This window comes from Eublepharis macularius, chromosome 4 (assembly GCF_028583425.1).
Source record: "Eublepharis macularius isolate TG4126 chromosome 4, MPM_Emac_v1.0, whole genome shotgun sequence".
NCBI lineage: Eukaryota > Metazoa > Chordata > Lepidosauria > Squamata > Eublepharidae > Eublepharis > Eublepharis macularius.
In genome coordinates this window covers 103,674,201-103,686,380 of record NC_072793.1, presented here as the reverse complement: position 1 = coordinate 103,686,380, position 12,180 = coordinate 103,674,201, and the positions used below count along the sequence as shown (strand labels likewise).

General features: G+C 47.3%; 1 protein-coding gene across 2 annotated transcripts in view; it reads right to left on the bottom strand.

The window, feature by feature from the left end:
* The window catches only part of NISCH (nischarin), a 60,809-nt gene extending 49,157 nt beyond the window's left edge, over positions 1-11,652 (bottom strand). For both annotated transcript variants that reach the window (XM_054976250.1, XM_054976251.1), the window contains exon 1: positions 11,368-11,652. In XM_054976250.1, coding sequence (XP_054832225.1) covers positions 11,368-11,445 — 78 coding nt within the window. In that variant the 5' untranslated portion in view covers positions 11,446-11,652. The remainder of the gene's footprint in view (positions 1-11,367) is intronic.
* Positions 11,653-12,180: the final 528 nt, after the last annotated feature.

Below are 12,180 nucleotides of genomic sequence, written 5' to 3'. Positions count from 1 at the left end.
TCAATAATGTGTTCTCGAGATGGGGCACTGTACGAGTCATGGATTCCGATTTAGGTTCACATTTTATTGGAGAGGTCACCCAGGAACTTTGCAAGGCATTAGGCATCCAACAACGCTTTCACATAGCCGGCCATCCCCAGGCTTCCGGCGCCACAGAAAGAACCAACCGGACCCTCAAGGAGGCTCTCCGCAAGATGGTTCGCTCCTCCGGGAGAGACTGGGATGAAAAACTCCCCATAATTCTAATGGCCATCAGAGGCACCACCGCAGTTCACGGACTCACGCCCCACATGGTCATGACGGGACGGAAAATGCAGCTCCCAGAAGCCTTCTGGCTAGACACGCAGCTCCCTTCTGATATGCAAGCCGTAGTAATTAATGACGCCTGGGTTCAGGACCTCATCTCATCCATACACGCCGTCCACATGCAAGTGGCCCAGAAGTTAGGCACAGCTCATAAGGATATGGACCGCAAACTAGGATGGGTCAGGAACCCGAGGCAGTGGGAAGAAGGACAGCTCGTTTTATATAGGAAGTTCTCACAGAAGGCACACTCGTTAGCCGCCAAATGGCAAGGCCCCGTCCCAATCACGAAAAGAGTCTCTCCAGCCGTCTATCAGGTAGCCATCCAGAGGAAGACAGGAGGCACTTGGTTAAAATACTTCCACGCCTCGCAATTAAAGGAATGGAAAGGGAAGCCGCTCCAAACCGCCCCGCCTGTGTATGACCCTGGGGGAACAGCCGCCAGCCCAGCCCCCCTCTGCCCAGTGATTCGCCAGATGTCCCTTCACCCTGGGCCAGAGATACCCTGTGTCCCCTTAGACCAGACCTTTGTAGCCTTAGTATAAAAGAAACAGCAGAATATGTAGATGTAGGTGTGAATGTCAAAAGTTTTTCCAGTTCTATTCTTTAACTTCATTAGGCGGGCCCCACAGTTGGGACCCTAGGGGGAAACACGGCAACCAAAGCCAAATAGGACCACCACCGAGAGTGATTCTTAATTGGATTTTAAGCCGCGTGTTCGGAAAAAAAATTGCACAGGCAAAAGAGATTTGCTGTGTGTGAAGGTGTTTGGAGAGGCTTTAGCCCAGAGGTGAATACATTCTTTCGAACATAGTGGAACCACCAAAAAAGGTGATCCCTGTATTCGAAAATATATCACCTGCCGTGCTGGTGAAGATCCCGCATCTACGTAGATTCGGGGTCTCACCTGCCAGACCCACGCTTTCGCATGATGGTCGGCTTTGGCTTTGAGGGCCGTGCCTCCCCTGGAAAAGGATCCCCAGGAGGCCCAACATCCCTCTTTTACTAATGCTCATACTCGTCATGGTGAGTTGCTATACGGAGCCACCAGCTAGTACGCTTTAGTGCAAACGTAAAAGACCCGCCAGTATTTTGTAAATATGTGCCCTCTGGAATATGTTATTGAGGTGCGTTCGCTACGCACAAGGGGCAACGTGCCTCATTTACATAGCCAGGATCCCCCGCGCCAAGATGACCCCCGAATAACCCAGACCCAGTGGTGCCGGCAGATCTCGGCCGCATCCGCCACTTTTCGATAAACGCTGCCGAACACCTTCGGCTCCACTTCGGCCCTTTCCGCCAGCAGCCGCCCGCCCCATCTAATGTAATCTTTTCCCTTGCCCGTACCGTATAAGGGAAAAGAAGGGGGGGAGACATGTTGAAGTTATAATGAAGCCCTGCCAGGCACCCCAAGTAAGGGCAACCTAAAAGTACCCCAGACCCGTATGCTTCTTGCTCCGTGTGTTTTTCTTTTTGCTCAGTGCATTTTTCTTTTGCTCAGTATATTTTTCTTTTTCCCGGTGTACCTTCTTTTTTTAAACCAGAAAATGGGGCCTCCCGAGGGAGCCCCTCCAAAAATTACTTGTCCTGCAAACATATGACGAAAGCCCATTTTTAGGAAGTTAAGCGAAGGTCCCCGTTTGCAGCAACCCTTATAGTTGCTGGATACCGCTCTCTAGTTTTTTCCCTTTTAAAGCGGCAAGGCCAGGCCGAGCCGGACCGATAGCTCTCAGCCTGCAAAATAAAAGCAGCCCGCCACCGAGCAAGGGGCACCTGAAGGCCACATAGTCTAGGCACCCAGGGACCCCCGGGGCGAGTTTGCATAATCCCGCCTAACGTACAGCCGACCCTCGCTCGACGTAAAGACGTTACCCTCTGAAATATACATGCTTTAGGAAGAAGCCCCCGCACAGGAGTTCCCCAGAGCAACAAGCTGGAAGGCTCGCTTAGTGCCCCTGGGACTTCTCGTTCGAACCCCGCTTAATATACAGTGCTGGCAGAAAAACACCCTCCTTTTTCCCCCCGCTTCACTTCATTCATTTTGCTGCAACAAATTCAGGGAACCTGTACTTATATCCGCAGGTCTCCCCAGGATATTTTCACTACAGAAAGGAAAAGAAGGCCAGGAGATGAGGCACCTGGCTACTCTGTGTTTGCTCGTGCTGGCAGGCACCCTAATAGAAGGACGCCCGTCCAAATTAATGCCCTACCCCCACTGGAGATGTATCAATACCCTAGCAGGAAATGAAATGATGGTCTGCAAAGTTGTGCAGCAGAGCAATATGACCACCCCTACGGATCGCACAAACTTCCGCAGTTGTGAAGAGCAGTGGATCCGACCCCCAGAGCTTGTTGTTTTATGTGTGGGAGTAAAAACCCTGTCCCAAGAATTAGTGTGCTATTCACCTACTGACACAGTGTCACCACTTGCTCCGATCCCTTGTATGTTCCTTCCCCGTATCAGGCCAGCCCCCACTGCAGTCCCGGTGGTAGACAAATATACCACCCCTGCCAATGTCGAAACCTCGCCTGTTGTCACTGAAGCTTTCGGACCATACTGTGAAGTTATTTTAGTGTCGGCCGCAGTATGGAAGGCAGGAGACCCCTTCAGAATGACCATCCTACTAGGCACTACTACCACTGAATCTGCAGCAATCACTATCACGCCCCCTTCAGGCACGGCTCTCTCCTTCGCTATAGAACGCTGGGAGAACCTGACCTGGATTGTAAAAGAGGAAGACCTAGCCAAACATGGCCCACCCGATTGGATACTGGTTCAGCAGACGCCCGAATGCCAAACCAAGCCCCTAGTAGAGAAATTTCACCGGCTTGGGCTGCTCTTTGTAAATTTGACTCACGAACCAGGCAGTTATTCCCTGCTGATCTGGACCCAGGAGACCCACACCATCCAAATTGACCCTTTGATTGCCAGCAATGAACAATTAAGCCAAGGCGGCACGCATATAGTGGGCTCCCATGTTTTGAAAACTGACATTCGAGAGAGAGTTCTAGTCCGCCCGCAAATGTCTTTAAAAGAGATCCGCATAGACTTAGCTGAGCTAAATGTAACCCAGAGGCTGCCGCAGTGCGCTCCCTATCTGGAGGCCGGTAGCAAGGGTTGGAATGCATGGCTACAACTGTGGATCGATCCCTCCCCCTCTCTCTCGCGTGCCAGACGAAGCATTGCCGACTGGACTGCTCCTGCAGCCGGAGGCTTAGCAATCATGGATTCGGTCAACATTGAGACTCTCGCTAATAAGTTTGCCCATGTCACGACTAGCATCTCCGACTTAGGTAAACCGGTGGTGCAGTCCCTAAATTCCATTTCAAATGGGCAACACGAGATCAGCTCCATTTTAGTTAACTGGGAGAGTCAAATTGAAAGAGATTTTTCTCTGCTGCTCAAAGGAACACAGTCTTTTGAACGCAACGTGTCAATAGCCATGGCATGTATGCAAGCCCAACAATTAAATCAGGCTGTGGCCATGGGGCTAATTCGGCAAGCCACAGACGGGCACTTGCCCCTGGAAATTAAAAGATTATGCCCAAATTGTCACCCATAGAACTGGAGCTTGAATCCTGGTGGTCTCTTGTAAATTCCTCATTCTCACCGACCACCCAGGAGCTTAAATTATTTTTATTAACGGCCAGTGCGCACGAGTCATTCCATGTGTATCCAGTCGTGCCTCTGGGACTCCAAGTCAGCGACACCGAAGTCCTCTACGCCAGACACCCCGACCATTGGGCCCGCTTCACCCCGACGGGATGGCAACTTGTCAGCCTCCAAGGATGCCAGCATCGAGACCAGACCGGCTTCATTTGCCAAGACCAAGCCTTTGCACCACACCACCCGTGTAGCCCCGCAAGTCGACGCCCTCAACGAGTGCTCTTTCGAGGTCGTCCGGGAGAACAGCTCCGCTGTGGTCTACCTTGGGAAAGGATGTGCCTGTGTGCGAACGGCCTGCGATTTTGTGATCCTGAACTCGTTCCAGCTCAAGCCCGTGATCCCGGGAGTCAACCGCTGCTTCTGCAACCTGTCTTCGGTGGCAGCCTGCGACTTCACCTACACGGTACCGGTCTGGACCCAAGAAGAGATCCTGGTGGCACCCTCCATCTATCGATATGTGAAGCCCATTTCCCTCGGCATCGGTCTGGAGCTAATCCACGAGCTCCTGACCCACCCGCAGCTCCACCGCACCCTCCAGAGCATCCAGAGGGACGGGGATACTACTGCTTTGGTTGTGTCCCACAACGGCAAGGAAATCTTGGACCTTGCCCAGCGAATCAAGACCACTGGGAAGCACTCGTGGTGGGAAACCCTCTTTGGCTGGAGCCCCACTGCCACTGGAATTTACAATTTGGCTTTGCACCCAATCATTGTTATTTTGGCCTTCCAAGTTTTGTTGTGTGCCTCACTACTTTATTTGGGCTGTTGGAGCCGCCGACAGCTCCAGCAACTCCAGCTGTCTTACCGCCTGGATCACTACAATCCAGACCTCCTCTTGCCTTAATGGGTGTACTTGGCGTCCCGTTTAACCCTTGCTTGTTTTGCTACTTACATTGTTTTGAGATACGCTTATGTGTGTGCTTAATATGTGTGAACTCTGCACCAGCCCCATGGACGCTTTGCTGCCGGACACCGCTCCAAGGCCCTCTTGTGGACTGGGGGGGACATATTTCTCCGCCTCCCGGCCCACGGCCAGCCTTCGAACCGCCAGCCACCTCCATGAGGACTAGAACTGTGTGCCTGAAGCCCTTCTCACCGCCAGCCGACCCTGCTCTGCGGATTGACGCAGACAGCAAGGGGGGGTGGAAGTGTGTTTTGGGACACATGGACTAAGTTTGCTTGTTCCTGTATATATGCAACCCAGTCCAGCAGCTGTACTGCGGACTGAGCCGTCTGTGATCTTTGTTGCTCTATTGTTTTATGAATTTCTTTCCATTGCTTTCATGAATTTCACCCCCATGAATTTAGCCCCGAATTAACCCCTCACTCTACCCATTGCAAGTGCGCCCATGATCCTCCCATGAACTGAGATCTTTTAATCACCCCCTATCAATTTTACTCCTATGAATTTGCTTTTAACTCTATGAATTACCTTTTAACCTGACTCCCTCCGCCGAAGTGATTTTAGCCTATTTATCCTCCTCTGAATCTGGTTTTAACCGGGACCCCTTCTGAACGGTCTCTTTTATTGGGTATTTAAACATTGGTTTTAGATTTTATGAATTTGGTTTTAATCTGGCTGCATGAGTTAGCCTTTTAATTGCGAAGTTTATTTTTCTGACCCCCTATGAGCCCTTCCGCCGCTTACCCTCATGAATTATTTCCTCACACTTGCTTTTACTATTGCTGCTTTTATCTATGAAATTGGTTTTAACTTCCTGAATTATTGTTTTAATCCTATATATATATGTATTTATGGTTTTAATCACCCATGAATTGTTCCACTCTCGATGAATTGGTCTATGCCTTGCTTGCACACTTCACTTTTACCCTGTATGAATTATCACCCATCTATGAATTGCTTGTGCTTTTACCTGTATATGAATTGGCCCGCTTTTAATCCGGCATTCATGAATTGGCTCATGAACTGCCTCTGCTGTCAACCTTATGAATTGCTTCTGGTTTTTATCCGCTATGAATTACTCATGAATTACTTCCATTTTATGAATTTATATCACTATGAATTGCTATTGCTTATGAATTATTACTATTTATTCTGACGGTTGCACTTAGCACACCCCCTGGTGTGAACCCAGAGACCTGCAGCCCATTGGCTGATCTAAATTGCACTTATTCGGTTAGGTGGTTCTCTAAACTAAATTTTTGAGTGACGCCTCCCCCTCCTTCCCTTCCCACTCCTTCTTCGCTCGAAGCTCGACCACCGGACATTGCCGACCACCTCGCCTTGAAGTCAAGTTCGGAGACCCACGCGCCTGACGTCACGTGGTCTCCGAGGGGGGGAATTGTTGCCAAGTAGGCCCCCTCTCCTGCTTTAAGGCCTGCTATGAACTGTGTTAAAGTTTCCTGCATTACTGTTTCACTGCTGCTACACAAAGACTGCTTTGCACATGTGTGTTCTGATACACGTGTCAGTTTCCTGTCTGCTATTTAATTACCCTGCTGCTGCAATAGGCTGTGTAGTTTACTGACTCCATGTTTGGATAACTGCACAAAGGACTCTCTTTCTGGGCAGCCCTGCCCTGACCTGTATCTGGATTTCCCAGTGTGTGTTTGGACTTTATTACAAGTGTGCCCCGTGCCTGCATTGCCATCTGCCACGGACCGTGCCTGTTCCCTGCCTTGGACTGTGTTTTAAAGTGCTGTTCCCCCTGCCTCCATGGAAGCCTGCCTCATATGGGCCCAAGCCGCTGCTAGCAGCCGGGCGCCTGCCGGGGAAACCTCCAGCGAGCCTGGCTAGGCGCTCCCTGGTCAGTTCCCGCCTGGAGCCTCCCGCGGGCCGGTTGCCGAGCTTGCCCTCGCTACTGGGCAGCCTGCTATCCAGCCCCAGCTATGCCCAGCCGGCATCCATGTTCTCAGGCAGCCAGAAGACCCAGAGGAAAAGACTGCTTTGGGAAGCCATTTCGGCGAAGCGGGCACACCACGTCCGCAGCGAGAGCACCTCGCCCCGCTCTGCATATCTTAGGAGCCGCCCAGGAGAAGGAACTAAGTGCCGACCATCCCAAGCACTTAGAGAATGCATCTCAAAGAAACCTCCGCATTCCAGAGCTGATGACATCAGGACAAGCCCTGTCCGCTGGAACATCCTTTCAGCCCACTTGGATTTCCCCCTCCCTCTTTTGTCCCCTCTTCCTGAGGTGTCACTTATCGCAATCAGATTACCAAAGTGGCCCATCCAAGCCATTCAGTAGCCCATTAGAACCTTTGTTTTAAACTGTGAGAACCACCAAGTACAGCACCAGCCCCAGGGTACGTTTTGGGGTATTTAAGCTGGTCTCTCAGACCACTCAGTGCTTAGGCCATTCCTATCCAGACCCCCCCCCCTTGCTGTCCGTGGCCTCGGCCATTCCCTATCCAGACCTCCTTGCTGTCCGTCTGTGGTTCCAGTGCTGGCATTGGGCCACCCTCGCTGCTGTGTCTCTGCTTCGCTCCAGGATAAGTGAGTATTCCCCCTATCATCGTTGGGAACCAGCTAATGCGAACGTCTCTACATTTCCTACTCTATATTTCTTAGCTCTTGTGCGTTCTTTGTATGTTTGTGCAAGTTTAGGCTTACGCCACACTAAATACACGTGTTTGGAACTTATTTGTAGTCTGCCTCTTTTTCACTAGAGTGTCTGGGATCAGGACCTCCGTAGACATAGGTTAAGATCCGCGCTAATTTTAAGTTACAGACTGCTACAGCTAATTCCCCATTATAATAAAGAGCAGTTCTGGTAACAATTTTCATAAACAATGCCATAGGTTAAATAAACACAATTTTACAAAGACATAACATTAGTAAGAATCCAATACAGAGCTGAAGAAATGCTGAAACAGAACATAAGCAGTTCTAGGGCTGACATCAGACCACATGAAGCACTAGTAGCTCATAGGAGCACGTATTTAAGACAACAGGTAGTATGTAAGGCAACATAGTGGTGAAGTCTATGGTCCTTAGCTCATTAGCGAAGCATCTGAGAGCCCCTCCGTACAATACAAAAGCCAATTCAAAATTGCAGTGTTCATGGTGATATCTGATAAACAGTGGTTGCTGTCTGGCTATGAATACTGGCTATAATCTATAGAAGTTACATGCATTCATGGAGGAGGACTGTGCCCACGGCTGGAGGCATCTTTGAAGTTTTCACCACAGCAGCTCTAATTGTCAGAGCAGCAAGCTGTTTTGCAAACTGAATGATGGCAGCAAAAGCTGCTGCAGGAAAGACTTCAAAGAATCCTCAGGTTGTGTACTCTGTTCTTCTGCAAACATATGCAGAATTGTGATTCTGGAATACAGTAACAATGTATATAGGTTTACATATACAGAAAGAAGATTTTTAAAAACATTTTATTTCACTCAAATCTTTTGCAACTTTGAAGTTTCTAAGCAAGTGCAGTTTCATCACTAGAGTAGTCCTATCATCCTTCTACTTTGTACTTATTGACGGATTACAATGGGCAAATCTGCAACTACAAAAAGACAACTTTATTACCTGAACTGACAGAAAAGTCGTATGTTGAGATTTTGCAACAGTTATTGAGAGGGTTTAGTCCAAAGAGGCATTAAATGCACCAAAGTACATATGATTTAAAAGGCGTATTTCATAAAATAAATGTCCATACTGTTACATGGAAATTACTTTTAAAGATATACATATGCCATCTTTCCATCGCTACAATCCAGCCAAAATTAGTACTTCGGATTAATTTAAACGTCTTGTACCTCTCCCCCAGAAATAAATGAAACTTTAAAGCAAATTTGGTATGTTCAGACCCTCTTGTCTGTTTTCCACAATTGTTCTGTATATAACTATACTGCAACATAAAATTAGAAATGTATCTTGAATGACAACACCTGAACTTTTAGGGAAGATACTGTCAGGTGGTTGGATCTTTACATAACATGAATAAGACTTTAGCTATTGCTGGTTGTTTACAAGTCTGGAGAATGAGATGCACTCTTACTCATTTGTTTGACCTAGTTGCATTGATTTTTCCTCTCATCCACAGTATCTATATTTATTGTAGACTTTTTTCTTCCTGCTTTGTTTAGGCTGGTAGACTTTGTCCCCTTTCATGAAGTTGATCGGTCGGCTAGCAAGGTTGCAAACAGATCCAAAATAAGCATGACAATGTAAAAAATGTATATAATAAAAAACAATTATTTCTTTCTTAAGTGGTGTAATTCCTTTATAATTCCCTGGAAAAGGGTATTGAGGGAGATATTCTCTCCCAGATGAAAGACTAGAAGATCCTCACAGCATATCATCTTCCCTTCAATTACACTTTTCTTGAAGAACTTATCCCACATGCACTAGAACCTCAGTTCAGAGAAGAATGCATACAGATTAGTATAAGTGTAGGGCATTATATGCATCAGTGATTATCTTCCAAGGTAATTACTGGGATACCATACATCTAATTGCCAACACGCATTTTATTATTTACTCTTGATGTTTTGTTTCTTATTTATATGAGTTTGCTATAGTTGCTTTATTGGGGCACTTCTTTAAGACAACAGATATGGTGCCAGTCTACAGCTAGGCAGACCAAGATCCCACTCAGCTGTTACTCTTCCTCAGCCCAACTTACTTTACGAGGCTGTTTGAGGGTGAAGTTGAAGGGCAACGTATGCTCACCCCTCTGAGCAAAGGAAGTATAGGATAAACTACTGGGTAACAAGTCAAGGACATAAGCCAATAAATATTTTGACACCACTGATTTCAATGGGAGGAGCTTTAAGCACATGCTTAACTATTTCACTGAATGTCAGCGTGCAATCCTATGCAATTACTCTAGTCTTAGCCCATTTAAATATCACTTTGAACTGGAATAACTCTGCATAGGATTCCACTGTTTGAATAGTAAAAGAATCCAAATCAAGCTAGATCATGCCCTGTAATTTCATTATGTACTATGAACATGAATGTGGCTGTAGCACTTTTAGTATTTTTTCCTACTCTGTCTTGGATCCTTGCTAATGCTATGTTTTTCCAAACTTGTATCTGTTTATCTTATGGTATTGTATTGAAATCTACTTGATACTGATTGTATTAACCTCATACTGTGTAATCCGCCTTGAGTCTCAGTGAGAAAGGTGGCCTGTAAATGATGTAAATAAATAAAATAAATACATAAAAGTGAAGCTATCGTACTTTCGTCACATCATGAGAAGACAAGATTCTCTGCAAAAGTCAATAATGCTAGGAAAAGTAGAAGGCAGCAGGAAAAGAGGAAGACCGAAAATGAGATGGCTTGACTCAATAATAGAAGCCACGTCCTCCAGTTTGCAGGATGTGAGCAAGTCTGTTAACGATAGAAAATTTTGGAGGTCTTTCATTCATAGGGTTGCCTTCAGTCAGAGGCGACTTGATGGCACATAACACACACACACGGAAAAAAATCACCTTTTCAAAATCTTCGCTATGCATACCTACATCTCCAAGAATTCCATCCATGGGTATGCTTCAGTTTCATGTAAAGAATTTGAAGAAATAAGATTGATTCAATGAGGCCTTTGTAGGCAGAGTTTTAAGGACTAAATAAGTACTAATTCTAAAGCAATGCAGTGCCAATTTTCATTATATATTACTGTAAAAAATTCAAATAGGAATAGGATTGGAAAAGGGTATTTCCTACCCAGAATAAGTGCAACCATTTAGAAATAGTGCAACCATTTTAAGTTATGCAACAGTTGATATTGATAGTATTTACACAGGAAAATTCTGAATATGCATGCTTCTATCACGTTACCATTTAAATACAATATATAGCTCTACACAAATGGTGGAAGGTAGCAACAACAGTATTATTGCTTCAAACGCTGCTAAGCAAACCCAAATCTTTTCCTCCAACCACCACAGTTCAAAAGAGACTAGGCATTTGAGGCGTTTCAACAGATATGCAAGTCACATACATTTTAATTTGAGCCAGGAACTGACACACACAAGAACAAAGCAGGAACCAAAACATTTCAAGCGCTTCTATTTTCGGTCCAATCCCAAACGCTGTTTTGCGAATGAACCGATTTATTAGGGAGAATGAGGACAGAATAAACAGACATTAAGTCAGTCAACGGCAACAGACCTCTAGCTTAGGGGCTGTGAAATTCCCAATTCATAGGCGTGGATTTCGACAGCATCCTGCTCCCACCGAAACCTCTATTTCCGCCCTTTGGCGTACTGGCACTTGGCCGTTTATGTGCAATTGGAGGAAAAGTCCGCGTAACTCGGCCCTAGGAAGAAGCAGTATCTGATCTGGTTCTTGTCAGGGCCGGTACTAGACCTGAATCACTTACGCCGATAACCTGGCAGCGAATCCTAAAACAACGCGTAAAAGAAGCCAAAGCCTATGCAGGACGTGGGAGGCTCTCCCTCCCCAGAGGCCAGCTCGCTCACCGTGTAGGTCTCCACCAGCTCCGAACCCAGAATCCGGACCTCTTTGGGAGGCTCCTCGCTCTCCTCCCCGGCCTCCATCTCGGCCACTGCAGGACAGGCCGGGGCTAAGGGAGAGAAGATGCTGCAGGGCGCGCCGCTCACTCGGACGCACTCATCAGGCCAGCTCCGGCAGTGGTTGCTCCTGCGCCGCCTCCCTCAGTGTCGGCCGCTGCCAGCGCAAGCACCCCTGTCACTGCCGCCATGTTCGCTTTCAGTTCATCAGCCCACCCAAGCAGCCTTCGGCGCGCTGGCTGAGCAGCATCAGCGACTGAAGGGGCGGCGCAGGAAGAGAAGGGAGGGCCTAGCAAATCACAATATTTATCCCCGGCCTATGAAAGAAGGCAAAGAGACGCGAGGGCGGGGCTAAAACCCAAGCTCAGAGCGGCCTGGTCTCTGAGGGGAGGAGGAGAAGTCGATGTTGCTAAGCCAGAGAGTCAGCAAGAGGGACGCTGAGACGAGGGAGGTGGGGAATGAGAAACCAATGGTTTCGTTTTGAGAGGATAAGTTGTTCACATGCCTGTTCATCCAACAGAAAAACAATCTCGGCATTTTTAGAGCGTATAAACATAGAGAAGAAGCATCTATAGGAAACACTGCTAAATCTATGAGACAAGTAAGGGAAATGCTGCCTTTGGCCAGAATAGTAGTTAAAAGTTGGGACAGGGTAAAAGCCGGAACTGGAGGGAACAGGCCAGAACGGGCACTAAAGAAATGCCAGCGCCACAAAAAAGAGGGGGATGTGTTAGAGACACTCCAGAACAATATTTTAGAAAT